The 18,183-nt window shown below is 28.1% G+C and overlaps 3 protein-coding genes across 3 annotated transcripts; all 3 read right to left on the bottom strand.

Moving 5' to 3' along the window:
- Positions 1 to 5,920: 5,920 nt before the first annotated feature.
- On the bottom strand, positions 5,921 to 6,619 carry LOC113870853 (thaumatin-like protein 1). Its single transcript, XM_027507361.1, has one exon. The coding sequence runs from the start codon at positions 6,617 to 6,619 to the stop codon at positions 5,921 to 5,923; it is 699 nt and encodes a 232-aa protein (XP_027363162.1).
- Positions 6,620 to 10,254: 3,635 nt separating this feature from the next.
- Positions 10,255 to 11,643, bottom strand: LOC113870852 (vinorine synthase-like). Its single transcript, XM_027507360.1, has one exon. The coding sequence runs from the start codon at positions 11,641 to 11,643 to the stop codon at positions 10,255 to 10,257; it is 1,389 nt and encodes a 462-aa protein (XP_027363161.1).
- Positions 11,644 to 14,853: 3,210 nt separating this feature from the next.
- LOC113872783 (thaumatin-like protein 1b) lies at positions 14,854 to 16,287 on the bottom strand. The gene is made up of 2 exons (XM_027510602.1): positions 16,175 to 16,287; positions 14,854 to 15,651 (listed from the first exon to the last, which is right to left on the bottom strand). Exons 1-2 carry the CDS (start codon positions 16,227 to 16,229, stop codon positions 14,978 to 14,980), a joined length of 729 nt encoding a protein of 242 aa, XP_027366403.1. The 5' UTR covers positions 16,230 to 16,287; the 3' UTR covers positions 14,854 to 14,977.
- Positions 16,288 to 18,183: the final 1,896 nt, after the last annotated feature.

The raw sequence follows: 18,183 nt of genomic DNA, 5'->3' as shown, positions 1-18,183 counted from the left end.
GGTTCTACAATCCATGTTTGTAATACCTTGCAGGTTATGCAAAACCAAAGGAGGCCAGTGGAAAGTGAGCGATACATCTACTCAGGGAGTAGAATAAGTTCACATGTAGAGGTCGTTGGGACGTGCAGTTTAATTTTAAGTAGTGGTTTTATTTTGAATTTAGAAAAGACATTTTATGTTCCTAGTTTTTCTAAGAATTTGATTTCAATTTCAAGACTTGCACCTTTGGATTTTTTCTTTAATTTTTTGGACTCTGGTTTTACTTTATTGAATAATTCCCAAATTGTTGGTTTTCGCAAACTATGTGATGATCTTTATTCTATTACTTTGCAAAATAATGTCACTCATAATTCTATGCACGTTACTACTGAGGTAAAACGATGTGTTGTGAATGAGGAATCCTCTATGTTGTGGCATCGGAGATTGAGACACATCTCCATTGAAAGAATTAAGCGATTAGTAAATGAAGGAGTACTTAGTACTTTGGACTTTACTGATTTTGGGACTTGTGTGGATTGCATTGGGGGTAAGCAAATTAACAAGCCTAAAATTGGTGCCAAAAGGAGTTCAAACTTATTGGAGATCATTCATACAAATATTTGTTGTCTAAACATAGACGCAAGTAGTCCGAGATATTTTATCACCTTCATAGATGATTACTTACAATATATGTATCTCTACTTGCTTCATTCTAAAGATGAAACATTGAATGCCTTTAAAGTTTTCAAGGCTGAAGTAGAGTTACAATGTGGAAAGAAAATTAAGATTATGAGATCAGATCGAGGCGGAGAATACTATAGTAGATACATAGAGAATTGACAAACACCTGGTTCATTTGCGAAATTTCTTCAAGAACATGGTATTGTTGCCCAGTACACTATGTCTGGTTCTCCGGATCAGAATGGTGTGGCAGAAAAAAGGAATCGAACTTTGATGGACATGGTGAGAAGCATGAGGAGCAATGTAAAGCTTCCTCAATTCTTGTGGATTAAAGCACTAAAGACGGCTGTATATATATTAAACAGAGCTCCAACTAAAGCTATCTCAAATATACCTTTTAAATTGTTCAAAGGTTGGAAACCTAGTTTGCGACATATACGCGTTTGGGGATGTTCGTCTGAAGTAAGAATTTATAACCCACAAGAGAAAAAACTTGACCCTAAGACTGTTAATGGGTATTTTATTGGATATGCTGAAAAATCCAAAGGGTGTAAGTTTTATTGTCCATCTCGTAGCACTAGAATTGTGGAATCAAGAAATGCAAAGTTTCTTGAAAATGATTTGATTAGTGGGAGTGACCTGATTCAAGACACTACTCTTGAAATAGATCATTATAAAGCTAAACCCTCTTAATCAAATGATAGATTAGTAGTCATTCATGCTCCTCCAGTTCAAGAGCATATTAGACAACCAATTATCCAAGTTCCACAAGCTGTTGAATATGATTTAGTAGATCAAGTTATTAACGAGGAGCCACAAGTGAATGTTGATCAACCTATTGAGGAAGTAGTTGAATAACAAGTTCCTCATCATGATAATGAGACAACATTAAGAAGATCTACTAGAGTCAAAAGGTCAGTAATTTCTAGTGACTATTTGGTGTATTTACAAGAATCTGACTATAACATAAGAGCCAAAAATGATCCTGAAACGTTTTCACAAGCCATGAATTATAAGGAATCGAATTTATGGTAAAATGCCATGAAAGATGAGATGGATTCTATGGCATCTAACAAAGTCTGGAATCTCGTTGAGTTGCCTGAAGATGTAAAAGTCATCGGATGTAGGTGGGTCTTTAAAACCAAGAAAGACGCACAAGACAACATTGAGAGACATAAGACAAGATTTGTTGCCAAAGGGTTCACTCAAAGGGAAGAAATCAATTATAAGGAGACCTTTTCTCCTGTGTCTAAAAAGGATTCTATTCGAGTGATTATGGCATTGGTAGCTCATTTTGACCTTGAGTTACATCAAATGGATGTGAAGACAACGTTCCTCAATGGTGATCTAAAAGAAAAGGTTTACATGAAACAACCTGAAGGATTTTTTTCTCGTAATTGTGAGCATTTAGTCTGCAAGCTTAGTAAATCTATATACGGATTAAAACAAGGCTCCTGTCAATGGTATCTAATGGTATCTAAAATTTCATGAAGTCATATCTTCATTTGGTTTTGAAGAAAACATCATGGATCAATGTATATACCTGAAGGTTAGTGGGAGTAAGATTTGTTTCCTTGTTTTATACGTGGATGATATTTTGCTTGCGGCTAATGATAGGTATATGCTATATGAAGTGAAACAATTTCTCTCAAAGAACTTTGATATGAAAGATATGGGTGAGACATCTTATATCATAGGCATTAAGATCTATAGAGAAAGATCTCAAGGCATTTTGGGTTTGTCTCAAGAGACCTATATTGACAAGGTTTTAGAGAGGTTTAACATGAAAGATTGTTCACCAAGTGTAGCTCCAATTGTGAAGGGTGATAGGCTTAAATTGAGTCAATGTCCTAAAAATAACCTTGAGCGAGAACACATGAAAAATATTTCATATGCTTCAGCTGTTGGAAGTCTTATGTATGCTCAGGTTTGCACTAGACCTGACATTGTATTTGCAATTAGAGTTTTAGGAAGATATCAGAGTAATTCAGGTGTTAACCATTGGAAAGCTGCAAAGAAAGTAATGAGATATCTTCAAGGAACAAAGGATTACATGCTTATGTAAGTGATAAGCTACTCTGACTCAGACTTTGCTGGCTGTATTGATACCAGAAAATCTACATCTGGTTACATTTTTATGCTAGCTTGTGGAACTGTGTCTTGGAGCAGTGTGAAGCAGACCTTGACTGCTACTTCCACTATGGAGGCTGAATTCGTTTCTTGTTTTGAGGCTACCTCACATGGTGTATGGTTGAAGAGTTTTATATCTAGACTTAGAGTTGTGGACTCTGTATCTAGGCCATTGAAGGTATACTGTGACAACTCTGCTGCAGTATTTATGGCTAATAATAACAAGAGTGAAAGTCGAAGTAAACACATAGACATCAAATATTTAGCCATAAGAAAATGTGTTAAGAAAAAGAAAGTGGTTATTGACCATGTTAGCACTGAGTTAATGATTGTCTATCCTTTGACTAAAGGCATGTCACCAAAGAATTTTAAGGATCATGTAGCACGAATGAGACTTGGTTCCATGATGTGACAATCATTATGGGTACATTTATTATTTTCTATAAGACTTTTATTCAGACTTGATGTTTTCTCTTTCATTTTGTGCACACTTTTGTTTGTTTGAGAAATATTATTTAGTTTTGACCTTGAATAAACATTTGATTTCTTTATTAAGTTAAGAGCTAGTGTTGAGAGACTTGATATATTCTGATACATGAAAGATAATACTCACTATTAGAGGAACTGTCACCATAATTCATATACTTAGTTTCTTATTATGGTTGATAATGGGATTAATGGATCAAGTGGGAGAATGTTAGCAACTGACTTCCGTTTTTTGTAGTTCCGATTTTAAAGGGATATTATGTTATCACATTACCCTATTATCTGCATCTGTTTTTTCACTCGGAGTGGTTTTACTAGATATTCGGAGTGGGCTTAATGATGGAAGAGCCCTATAAATTTTTTGCTATCTCATTGTTTTAGGTCAACCTTAATTCGCTCCTCCTTTAGAACAATACACACCATCGTGATTGAGTGAGTGAAGATTTGGAAAGACCAAGAACTTCGATCGTGAATCAACTTGCAATGGCTGGAGGTTAGTATTAGTTGATCCATTATTCACTTTTGCATAAGCTTTGATAGTATTTTTACAATTACCTCTACCTATGACATAGGGATCTTGGGTTCAAATTTCAATGAAGTAGGTTATTCAATCAAACCCCGCTGCTACATAGAGGTAAGATGTTTGTGCTTGAAGGAGGGAAAAGGCCCCCTTTATTTAAGGGTTCAGGGTTATTTGGGAGAATATTTCCATGATTGAAAACCCCATCAAATGACAACACAGGTAGAGTATCAATCTATAAAATTAGCGTTAGTGAATTCATTTCTTTTTCTTTTTAAATTTTGATAGTCTATGAGAAGCATCTAGCTCAATGAAGCTACTCAACTTTAAAAAGTTGAGGCATGTTAATTTGGACAGGAATTGTTAAAGCAAGAAGTTGTTGGAAGATTTCTCAGAGTTGTCAATTATTTGTTAATGCAACGAAAGACCACCCATTGCAAAGTTTTGCTTCTGACATATATTTACATAATAGGAGCACTAGAAAACAGTTATAAATTCTTTCAGTATGAATAAGAACCAAACCATGATTTCATTCCATTGTCATAACATTCAACTTTCCAAAGCCATAAACATTACACAACATTTTTATTTCATAGTTCCAACCATTCAAACACGAAAGAAGTTATATACAACCAAATACCTGAAAGCTTACAAAAACTATCATCCTAACCAATTTTAAATGAAAATCATCATCTATGAAGGTGTGAAAAATATAAGCTTTTAAAAAGGGAACTTGCATAACTCTCACTCCAATGGACCATCTCGACTTATTTCTAGTAAAATAAATAAATAAAGCAAAATTCATCAATTTGATCTGGGATTGAATAGATTGTGTGGATTCCTATGGTGCATTTACTTTCTTAACTTGTCCATTTAAATCATGATTTTGCGGAACCCAGCTTTAATGCTCCACGAAAATGCTAGATGAAAAACAAAAGTAAAGGTTAAGAGATTAGGTGGATTTAATTTTTTTTTAAATCAATTAATAAAAACGATACAATTTATTTTGGAGTAAATTTATTCTCAGTCTAATATTGTTACTATTATTATTATTTAAATAAATTTTTATTAGTTAATTAAATATTAAATAATTTTTCTTAAATGAGAAAGTGACAATAAACATATAGAAATTATAATAAATACTCTACTAAAAAAAACTATTTATTGTAAAAAGGTAAAGGTCCAAGAGACCGACGAAGATATATTAAATATAGTTTAACTATATATAAATAAATGATTATAAGACTGAAAAAATTTAAAATTACATGTAATTTGTGTTTTGATTTTAACTATATAAAATATAATATTAATATATATATATATATATATATATATATATTAAAAATAAAAACACTCAATTGATAATATTTATTTATAATTAAATAATAGTGCAAGATATTTTTATATTATTAACATATTTTAATTAAATATTTTAATATATATTATCGTTTATAGTAATTTTATCTATGCCAAATAAGATTTTTTATTTTTTATGAAAAATACTGGTGATTTAAACTAATTTTTAATATGTAATTTCTTTTAAAATTAATAAAAAATAATTTATTATAACATTATGAATTTATATAATAAATATATTTGGGAAGTGATAAATTTATGTTTGTTATTAAAACATGATATCAAATTACATTAATATAAAATTTATTTTATTCAATTAATTTATTATTTAAGTTATTATATAAATAAAAATATATATTTATTTATCACTATTTATTCATACTTTAACCGTAATAAACTAATAAATCATAGATCAACGTTATCTTTTTCTGTTTAATGATCACGTCAAGTTGGAAGATTGTAAAATATATTATCATTTATTAACAATTTAATATTAAATTAATTTTTGTTAGTATAATTTTTCAATAAAAATTAACCTGTTAATATAAATATAACTGTATGTTATTAATGCGACAAATATTAGTATGATATATTTAAATTTTTTGACGAGTTTTATATGAAATTAGTTATTTTTATAAAACTTAAAATTTATTAATAGTATTTTTTAAAAATTTCATATTTTGGTATGTAACAATTTTTAATATATGTATAACTCTAAAAAGGGTGCAGTATAAGTATACTTTAAGACTAGAAAAATGTTGCCCCCGTCTATAAGGGAGGACAAAATGTTACATCATAACTATCAGCCCCTTTACATCGATAAACTGGAGGCGTATGGTCACCTGGGTAGGTGTGGGCCAATGGACAAAGTTGCTTGTACTTTTGTGAGATCTCATCAGGTTGGCAACCATCGCCATTACAACAATATTTTGGATCCTTCAACACATCACAAGCACTGTTGCACCCCACATACAATCCACCCTTGTTCTTCGATATCAAAGATGGAGGGCACACATTTCCAATATCTTTATTGCAATCTACCATAGGACATGGTCCTGACCCATCCACCAAAGTTCCACCATTGGGTTTTATACGAACAAACACATTTTGCCCATGAACCAAGCTTACTTCATAGGAAACCACAGATACATTAACATTAAAATTCAGAAGAGTTACTGGGTAACTGGGCTTTAGGCCTGCACACTCCATTATCCCATTCCCACAATCACCAGTTTCACACGAAAAGTAATTTGATCCATTTGTTGAGCATCCAGTTCGGACCCAAATTGACCCACTATAATGATCATCCATGTTGAATATCTCATACACTAATGGGCCTAGCTCTGGTTCCTCGTCTCCAATGCTTGGGTTGGAGCCACGCCATACGGAGTATGAGCACATGTTTTCAAAATGAAAAGTCACATCACAATGCACTCCTGAAAATACGCGTAGAAAGAGCTCACGCATCACATTCAATGTTCCCCCCTCTCACATTTAAAGATATTAACTATGGCAAGACCAAAAAATCATATTAATCATGGTTGCTATCTTCTTTCACCTTGATGTTTTATAAATTTTCAAAATTTTTATATCAAATCAACGATCAAAGTATATTTCATAACTTAATTATCACACTAAATTTTAGTATGCATCATTTAATGATTTTAATAAGTAATGTTATTTTAATTCTTAATTTAGCCTCTATGTCAGACCTTTTATACCACTATAACATATCAAATTGAGTGTTAAAATAATTCTTATTTTATAAGTTAATTTTTATTCAAATTTAAATTTATTAATTGTTAATAATATATTACTTTTGACTTTAAAAAAATAGTGATTTGTGAATTTTTTTAATAAAATGTATACCGAAGACAAAAAAAAAATAAGCATAGTTATTGTAAAATTTGTAGTTGAGGGATCATCTCAGCCTAAATCTAAGAAAATAAATAAACAGAATCAAATTCATCAATTTTTTTAGGATTGATTGGTCTGTGAGGATGCCTACAGTGGATTCAATTTCTGAAGAACAGCATTTGAATCATGCCTCGGTGCTTCATGCTTATGAGTTTGATGAAAATACTAGATGGAAAATCAAAAAGGTCATGCCAAGAGAATGAGAAAATTTAAATTGATTTTTTCAATCTAGTAACAGAACCTAGCTCAATTCAGTTTTCACGACGAACAAATCTTTCATGAAAAAACCAAAGGCGAAGACTGCGAAGCAGACAGAAAGAACAAAGACTGAGAAGCGAAATGCATTCAAGCCATCACAGAAATAAAAAAGAAATACAGAGCATATACGTCACCTGCACATAGCAGCAGCATGGGAAGAAAAAGATTGAAAAGGACGTTCTTGGCCATGGAAAACTACCTTCAACTTCAAATCTGATACTTACAGAGTGTGAGATGAGAAGAGACTTATAGTGAATGACAGAAGCATTAAAAAAGAAAATAACTGATAGTGAAGATTTGATTCTCAATTTAAATGTTTCTATTAATTCTGCATTTATACTTTACAAAATCTCTTATTTCAATATCAACAAGGTTACTATTTATTTAATAAAAAGAAGCTGAATATTTTTAACAATAATAAAATATGATACCATTCAGATAGGATATTTAAAAAATAAATAAATAACATTAAATAGGATTGATGTTTTGTATCATGCGTATTTGTCAAGTCATTAGTAAGTTAAAAATTTATTTTATTAGTTAAAAAATGTGTTTAGTTAAAAAATGTGTTTAATAAAAAAAATACCGATGAGTAAAATAGTTAAAATACTAACGTTAACTTTTTTTTATTTACTTTCAGCTATGAGCGGAGAGTGATTTTGTTATTTTTATTCTTATTATTTTTTAGTAAAGTTTTCTTTACTCATTTAGTTTTAAATTATACTTTCTTACTTTTGTTATATTAAAAAATAAAAGATAGATGTAAAAAATAATAATAATTAAATAAATTGTACAGCATTCATTGTTTTAGAAAACAATAATTGTTAATAGCTTGAGAAAGATTTAATAAAGTCATTAAATCATTTTTATATTAAAATGTGTATAAATGACAGAAAATCAAAAATCAATTATCCTAATTTGAAAATGATAAATAATTTTAAATAAATTAAAATACAAAAACTATAACTTTTGGAAATATATGATTTCTAACTTTTAAATTTTGGTATACTTAGTTGTAATACTCTTATTTAATATTTATCACTTTACATTTATTAGTTAGTCTAACAACTAATTTTACTAAACCCTTTCATTTCAATCAGCTAAATTTTCAGCTTTCATCTTTCAATTTTTAATTTTTAGCTAATTTTTCAGCTTTCAACTAAATTATCTTCTAAATTTGCTAAACACACCTTATACTGTAATTATATCAAGTGATTAACATTTCTATTAATTACATTAATCCTTACTTTTTGGGTTAAAAAATAGTAAGATCATAATTAGTTTTTTTAATTTACATATTTAAATATTCAGTTTTATTAACATCAGCTACAACAGTAATTTTAAAAGTAATATTTTTTTATTAAAAGCAACTGTTTTCAAAATGTAAAAATTAAATAAATATTTTTTCAATAAATTTTACTTTTTAAATAAAAGAATCAATCACAAGAACAAAATTTAACCTTTTTATACTTTATGTTTGGTACACAAAATATATTTTATTTGAAGAAAAATATAATTTTCAAGAATCATGTTACTTGGAAACTATATACAATCAGAATATTTTTTATATGTATAAAATGATATAGACAATATTATACAATATTTCTTGCAAATATTTCTCTTTCATATTTGATTTAAATATTACATCATATAATTATTCTTTCTAAAATTATTTCTTTATGATTATTAATTAAAAAAATTTACACTACTAATTAAATTTATGCTTATTTAATAAATTAAAAAATAATTTTAAAATAAAAATAATGCAAAATATTTATAATATGAGAAGTGTGTGCATATATGTGTGTAAAAAATAAGTTATATAAAAACTAACTTCATCAATTATATATTTTTTGAAAAAAAAAAAAAAAAAAGAGTAGTGCTATATAAAATGGCCACTTGAGTTGACCCATGTAACTGATGAGAGTTACAAATTTTCAATCAGAGTAAAATGATAATTTTATATAATTTAGATACTTATAAACATATTATTTAAAAGTTAATCTTTACTTATATTTTAAAAATATATTATATATTAAAATAAAACAACATGATAAAATATTTATTAATTTTATTTTTATGTTTAATTTATAAAATTAATCTAATTAATAAAAAAAAGTATGACACTTATGTTATCATACAGTTACTCATATTAAAAATTATCTATATATTTAAACTTTTACTTACAATATAAAAGAAAAAAAAACTAACAGAAATTGATCTGAGTGGTAAGTGGCTTAGCATTTTTTAAGTAAGATTTTAAATTTGATATTTTATTTAAATTTTATATTTTATGTATGTAAAAAATCTCTAATAATAAATCACTCATCATATCTAAGTACACAATTAGGTTAAATTAAAATTAAATTAGATAAAAATAAAAAAATAAATAAAAGAAGAGGTACCATGGAAGCACGCTGGTTACATGGGTGGTGGCGTTAGACAAATCTGATACATAAAAATTGATAAATATTTATTGAATGATCAGGTTGTAAGAAAAAATTATTTAATAATAATTTATTATAAAAATATCATAACTGAATGATGATATTGAACACTCCTCTTTCACACCGGGCCGAAGGTATGATACTAACTCAATAATAGAAATAATATAACACATTGATATTAAGCAAATTTACTTACAGTAATATATTTTTTATTTTTTTTAATATGCAACTTTTAATATTAAAAATTTATGACGTAACCGTATTTGTTTGGATAAATAAATAGTCTACCTTTATGATAAAACCGGTTTATTATAAAATATTAAAAAACATTTAATACATATATCAATTTGACCATTGACCATACATTTTAACTTAGTAACCTAATCCTCTCACTGGTCCCAGAACTGATAAACTAGTAAACCCTGAATTACATTAAACCTACAAATTTATGAAACACAGAGACATGATGAACTAGGACCATCAAGCACGAGATATATAATCCTTTAGTTGTAGAGGATTTGGATCTAAGGCTGCAAAGGTAAGGAGCTCCTTGTCTTGTTGCAATATGCTCATTTCATCTTCATTCAAATAAATCCAAACTTCTATTCCCTTACTTGATGGTGTATCCATTAAGATGATCGAATTAAAAAACAAAGTGCTGTCCTCAGCTGAACCAGAAGTGCATGACACCCAAATTGGCTTTCCCCATCCATAATCAACCTCATAAAGACCAAAATTGGACCAACTCGTATAATGAACATAATTCACCCCACTAGTCTGTGCACCATTTGAAGCACTCTCAATTAATTGCTTTGAAACTTCACAATATTTTATCAATCCTCCTTCACCTTCTAAGCTTTTCACAAATTCAGAGTTGATTGATTTCAATGCTTCCCTCAATTTAATAACCAACTCAGGTAACTCAATTACCTTCTCCTTTTCACCCATCGAAGCCAAAGCCAGCCAAACATAATTACCCATACATGATTTTGGAAAATTAGGAGATGCCCTTAGACGCATGTTTACTGCATGAGTTAACAAACTAGGCCTCTCCAAACCATGGTTTTCCCTGAAAGCTCTTGCAGAACATTTGCATAGGAGTGATGTTACAACCTCCACCCGAGTAGGATTTTGCACGGTCAAACTAGACCCTTGTGCCTTCAACTTAGACATAGCTTCTTCATCAAACAAAAATCTCCTCATAGCAAGCTTACCCATGTTCAAAAATTGGCCACACAAAGCCATCACATTTGTATCTTTTGGGCATGCAACATTCTTAAGAAAAGGAGTGTCAAAGTTAGGAAGAGCAGATGCATGTTGAAATTCACTCTTAGATGTAGAACCCCAACTACTTAAAAAGAAACTTGCAGCTGCTCCATCCGCTATCATATGCGATATCAAGGTACCTATCACCATGCCACCGCATGCAAAACAAGTCACTTGTATCATAGTTGGGTATCCTTCAGTTGCTGTGTCCCAAATAGTTTGGTTTGGAAGAAGTTTATGGGTGAATGATGCGAAATTAGCATGGTTGAAAAATTCAACTAGACTACAACTTACTTTGGCCTCAGTGTAGTAAACCCCTTCATCATTGCAATCGATGGTGATTTTGTCTTTAATCCTTCCAGCGAATGGGTAAAATTGAGTCAAGACTTGTGATAAGGATTCCTTTAATTGTTTCAATCTTTGCTGAGTGATATTACTATCAATAGTGGATGGAATGATATGATCAGCAGGGTAGAAAAGCACCATTGGTATGTATATGGAAGGCATGAACTGGTCTATGATTGAGAGGTTATGGGTTTTTGGGTGTGTTGGTGTTGGGCAAGAAGGTTTGATGAGTTGGGTGGAGATGATTTCGACTTCCATATTTTTGCTTGATGCAAGGGTGATTGAGAAAGTAAGTAGAATAATATTTTTACATGTTATATATATATATATATATTTGCACATATATAAGATGTAAAAATATTATTATTTTTATTCACGACCGCTTCATTAAATGTCTGTAATAAATTGTTTTAAAACCACATTTATTGAACTCAATATCTATGTATATTTTTATTCACAGCCTCTTTCTTTTATTTTCGTTTAAGCAAGGTTATGTAACAAGATTCTCTTTATGAATTCTACAATATTTATTAAAAAAAATATGTCCTCTTAATATACTTTATTAAAGCGTAGTAGTTAATAATAAAATTTAAACAGTATTGAATAAAAAGTAAATGTATTTAATACTTCTAAAAAAGATTATTCAGTACACTTTTTATTTAATAAGTAAAAAGATTAATAAAAATATGATAAAAATTAAAAGTTATTATTTTCCTTTAGTATTGATTTTAAAATTATGTTTAAACATTATAATTAATTTCTGTTTCAACCTTTATCAATACTTCCATCATCTAATAATTATTTTATTTTTTAAATTGGTCCCTTGTATATTACTTTTATTCTAATATATGAAGCCCACTTAATCCTGTGAGAGTGAGAATCAAAGTTATTATTTAACAAATATAAAGATAAATACATATAATTTTTTTAAAATGTGAACATGAGAACGAATACTATGTTATCAAGATCTTGTCCATAATAAATTTTGATTTTTAATCTCTAGATAATAACTAATTAGAAAAATTAACAAATATTATTTATAATTAAAATATATTTAACTTCAATAGTTAATATTTATTTATAAAATAAATTCACTTTAATTTATATAAACTACATAAAAATATCTAATTGATAAAGAAAGTAATGTAAAAATTAATTAATGAGATTTTGAATTAATACAACAAGAATTACTTATATCATGATAAAAAAAATTACAAATATACTTGTATAATAAAGTTAATAGTCTAAATTTTGAATAATAATGTATTTTTATATCTTTAAAATATAAATTTTTATTTTATCTATTAAATTTTTTTTAAAATATTCTATTAAATTTTATATATTTTATAAAAAAATTATTGTATATAAATTGAGATAGTTACTTTTTAGAAATTATAATGAAAATATATACATATTATTTATTCATTTCTTTGAAGATAAAATAAAAATAAATATATAAAATAATTTTTTTTAATTTATAATTAAGTATATTTTGAAGACAAAATTAAAATATAATAAAAAATTTATTTTAATTAAATTTAATATTCTTTATTCTTTCAAAAATTATAATTAATTAAATACATGTTTAATATTTATAATTTACTCTTATTTATACATTTATCCTTTGCTATGTTGCCCAACGAGACAAAATCATAGCTAAACAAGTGTCTTTCATCTAAAAAATTAGAAATTCAAGTTCAATCAGTTATAAATTAATTTAAGTTTAATTATATTTTTAGTCCTAATAAATATTGAATATTTTGTAGTAAGTTATTGTAAAAATTTTAGTTAAAATTTGATCTCTGAAAAACTAAGAAGTTAAAATTTAATTTTTGCTGTAAGCTCTTATGTAATATATCACATCATTTATTTAATAATATTTTATTATTTATAATTAATATTTACAAATAAATCTCTGACTATATTATCCAATAAAATAAAATTATGGCCAAACAAGTGTCTTTCATTTAAAAAAATTAAAATTAAAATTAATCTATTTATAAATTAATTTAAATTTAATTATATTTTTAATTTTTCTAAATATTGAACATTTTATAATAAATTTTAGTAAAAAATTTTATTAAAAATTATTTGTTAAAAAGTTAAAATTTAACCTTTACTATTAGTATAAAGTGTTAAACTAATTAATAAAAAGTTTGCTTAGCATTCACATGACATATTTTGTTATTTTATTTAATAATATTTTATTATTTAAAATTAATATTTATAAATAAATCTTTGAAAAGTTAAACGGTCTAAATTAATTTATATCACAAGCCTATATTTACAGTGCACATATGTTTAGAGTCCATCAAGCCCAAAATACTAGCTAGACCCAACTAAATTTATTTTCCTCTCTCGGCCTAGAACATCCGCACTTGGTCTATTCTAGGTGGCTTCCGTATTTCCATTTTACTACTACAAGTTTCAATTGGTTATACTTAAATTTTGACAAAAAAGAAGAAGAAGAAAGGGGTTATACTTATACATTTAATTTGAAATCTTGGTATACCTTGATCAATATAAATTAATATAAAAAATATCTTATTTATAAATTTGAAATGTTACTCAAGAAAAATCTAAGTCCACTTTACTTAGCTCAACAAAATTTGTTTTAAAAACTTTTTTACTTTTGCTTCTTCTTTATTTCAAATCCCAAAGAACATACTATTCGAGAAGTCTTAATTTAAAAATAATTTTTAAGTTTAAAACATTTTAAATTATCAAAATATTTTAACTTTAAATTTAAAGCTGTTATTTTAAATTTTAATGTTAGGTAAATATTAATTAAGGATGTTAGTTAAAGAATTAAAAACAATTTTTTTATTGAAAAGAACAATAATACACTGTCTTGATGATTTTTAGTGCATCTTTAACATGGTTTTTAATAATAAAAAAATTTATTAATTTTTAATACTGCCATTCGAACGCCAACTAATGAAATCCTTAATTTTAAACTAGCTTTAAATTAAAAAAAAAAAAAAAAAACCAAACAAACACTGTCTAAAAGTTTGTCGGAGGAATACTCTGTTAAATCTGAAGTCATCATACCCAGCGTCGACGTCATACGATTAAAACACTTAAATACTTTCCACATTAAAATACACGATTGTTTTCGGAATAAATGTTCATGACTCGGATATATCGGTCATTTTTTAGATTGGTGCTAGATATTGACGTTGACCAGTTTAGATTATTTTTCTAGTAAATATAATCAGGTATAGAAGATAACATAAAGAAGCAAAATAAAATAGTATTTTATAAGTTAAAAGTAAAGTTGATTTTAATTTATAAAAAAATATATTTATTTTACTTATTTTTTCCAAAAAATATTTTTGTCTAAATTTATTCAAATTAAATAATTATCAATTTATAACATATAATAATAATTGTTTATTTAAAATAATAAAATATTAGAACCTATTTTTTTAACACGTGCATGTAAATTGACGTTAAGAAGATGGTATGAAGGGGAAAGAAACTAAACTTTATTGGATGACAAGTGATGAATAGAAATACAATCACCGAAAGCACGTGATTTTTTATTCATACAATAGCAGCTATATATTTGTGTAAGCACTTAAAAGGACTTTCAAGGGCAGAAAGTGATGGTATAATCGGGACTACCGTTGCAAGTGAAGGTGCCCTTTTTATCATCATAAGCGTAGCTATAAGCATCAGGGCATTGCTCAGAGAAAATCTTAGAGTAGTCTGTAGGTGGACAGGTTTCAGGTTTGTCGTGATCACCAGTGCAACAATACTGTGCCTGGTTGAAAGCCAAGCACGCGCTCTTGCAAGCGATTACGCTTCCATCAGACCCTTTAACTTGGAGTTGATCAGGACACTTGTCGTTGATGTTGTTAGGACAACTCGAAACTTTGCAACCGCCACTTCCCCCTTGTGGGGTTATGGACATTCGCATGTTGAACCCGTCAACGTTACTCACGTCGTAGAAATCTTGTCCTCCGTTTGGTGCCAATGTAAACTCTGCCAACGTGGCTGGTGGGTTTCCACCCGCACCGTTGCATTCCACTTGACCCGACCCGCAGTCACCGGTTGCGCATGTGAACCTTCCGTTGTTGGAACATCCGGTTCGGGCCCAAAACCGACCCGTCCATGGAGATGGAACGTCCACGGAGTCTGTTGCTCCTGGACCCAACTCGAAACCCGTTTTTGATAGCTGAGGCTTTTGGTCAGCGGTTAGTGATGCTGGCCATACCGTGAATTGGCACTTGTTCGTCAAAGTAACCTTCGCTCCTTGAGCCACTGCTTACGTAAATGCAAAACCAATATCATAAGCAGAGAATATATTTACGTTGCAAATAAATCTTTTATATTTTCCTTTTTTGTTTAATTATGTGTAATGCTGTATAAGTTTAAAAAATGGTTAAAAGTGTTACACGAAGCCATTTGCATATAGGTCTCAAAATTCAATCTTCATTAATCCATTATATATAGATACGACTCGAGAGTACACAGAAATATTTTAACTCAATAAATTTAGAATTCTATTACTAAAATACTAAATTGAAGTTCTTATTTTATTTAATATGCAATTTGATTTATCTCATTCTAATATGAGAAGAACCCAATCCAAATGATTAATCCATTAAGCAAAAAAGTCTCATTATTCAAGTACTGTTTTGAACGCCATATGATCAACGTGAAACCCCCGCACCTTATATAGGGTGTACCCGTTAACATGAGGAATGCTTATATATACATTCTTACACAAATGAATATGATAAATAACTAAAAAGGAACATAAGTGATAGGAATAGAAATATACCACAGAAGAGGAATGCAAAGCCAAGGCAGAGAACAACACGGGTACTGGTCGTCATTGTTGGGGAGTTAGCAAGTAGAGATAAAAGAGGAGTTATCGTTTAATTGCACGTTGCTGGTGAAGAGCATTGCTTCGCTGCTATATATAGGCTATGAGGCTTGAATCTTCAACGATCCTCATTTAGTACGTGGAACGAATCTGTGGTATGAAGCCATGCGTAACTCTGACTTGGTTCAAGTCGCTGTCAACATCGACCAACATGAGAAGAAGACAATGGCTGCTGCGAACCGTTGTCTAAAATTGATAATGGCCTCATTAACCGGCATTCACGGCGTATATCTTTCAATAGCCTTTCACAAAGAAAATTCTTCATCTTGATCTTCTATATTCCGTGTTGTATAATCCATATAAAGACCAAATTCTCTTTTTAAGTTCAAACGAAAATGTCTTGCCAACATAAAATTAAGATAACAAAATATATATTTTTTATTATAAGGTATATTTTTAAAATATAAATTGAAATTACATAAAAGATTAAAAAATTTATATAATATGCATAGTATTAATTTTTATATTCAAATAATAAAATTAAAATGCAAATCACTTTATTTAATTCTGGCAACGACCAAATAAGAAAATGTATATATATTAAATATGATGTCAACACAATATGCGTGTGTAATCGTAATTACTAAGTAATACGCGTGTCATAATTATATATATAATACCAAGTGTAAGATTTGGTAAAGGAACACTCCAAATAAATTTTATTAATTTAACCGTTTGATTGAAAATTCTTATAAGATGAATCTAAACTTACAAAATTTTTATATTATTCAAAGACTAATTTATTCTATATTGTCTCACAATAAAAAAAATTATAAATAAATAATAAATTTTTATTAAAAATATATTATTAATATATTAAATTATGTAATATTTTATAATTTTAAATAAAAATTATTATACATAAACTCTTATTATACATTAAAATATTTATATTTAAAATATAAATAAATAACTATTATTAAATTACATATGTACACATATTTAAATTATGTTAAATTTTATATACATGTTATACATACTAATTTTACAAGAATTAACAATTGGATTAATGAAAAAATATATTTAATCACTACTTTTTTTTTTAAAGGTGAATTTTATTGATTCAATGACTAATTTTTTAAAAATTATCATGAATATTATGTATGTAAAAATTTACAAATTTGTAAAATTTATAAATATATAATTCAAAAGTAACTATTTTTAAAATTTTTGAATTTAAGCATAAAATTAATATTTTTTAATGAAAAATTATAACTTTTAAGTGCTAAAAGTGAATTCAAAAGAAGGAAGTTAATAACTCAATGACCGGTCTAAGCTCACACGCAAAGATCGAAGTATGCAGCTCTTTTTTTTTTTTTAGTCAAGAATTATGCTGCCTAAAACCTGGAATTTGGACACCAATTTTAAGACTAGTAGTAGTAGATAGACAGTTAGCTTAACAATTTGAACTGGTCTAAACTATTTAAACAAATTAATAATAATAACTCAACTATTAGACAAATTATATTAAAACTCATGTTAATGTGGATTTAGATTGCTTGCAGTTCTAGTGAAAATTGCAGGCTGCAATTTTGAATTCGCTTAAGCTAATTTTGGTAAAAAATAATTTTAGCTTAAGCTAAAAAAAAATTTGCTTAAGTCAATTTCGTTTAAGCTAAAAAAATTTACTTAAGCGAAAACGAAAATACACTGCAACATCTTCTTCTTTCTACGTATTTTTATTTAAGCGAATTATCTTCTTCTTCCTGCGTATTTTCACTTAAGCGAATCTGGATTCGCTTAAGTGAAAATACGCAGGAAAAAGAAAATGTTTCCTTCTTGTTGTTACTTCGATTTTCTCTCTTATTCTCTCCTTCCAATCCAGTCATCATCTTCCTTCTTCCTTCTTACTCAGTCCCTTTCTTTCCTCCCCTTCCTCATCTCTTCTTCCTTCGGCCCAACTA

The sequence above is a fragment of the Abrus precatorius genome, unplaced genomic scaffold, assembly GCF_003935025.1.
Source record: "Abrus precatorius isolate BTA unplaced genomic scaffold, Abrus_2018 Scaffold7, whole genome shotgun sequence".
Classification (NCBI taxonomy): Eukaryota; Viridiplantae; Streptophyta; class Magnoliopsida; order Fabales; family Fabaceae; genus Abrus; species Abrus precatorius.
This window is presented reverse-complemented; position numbering and strand designations above follow the sequence as displayed.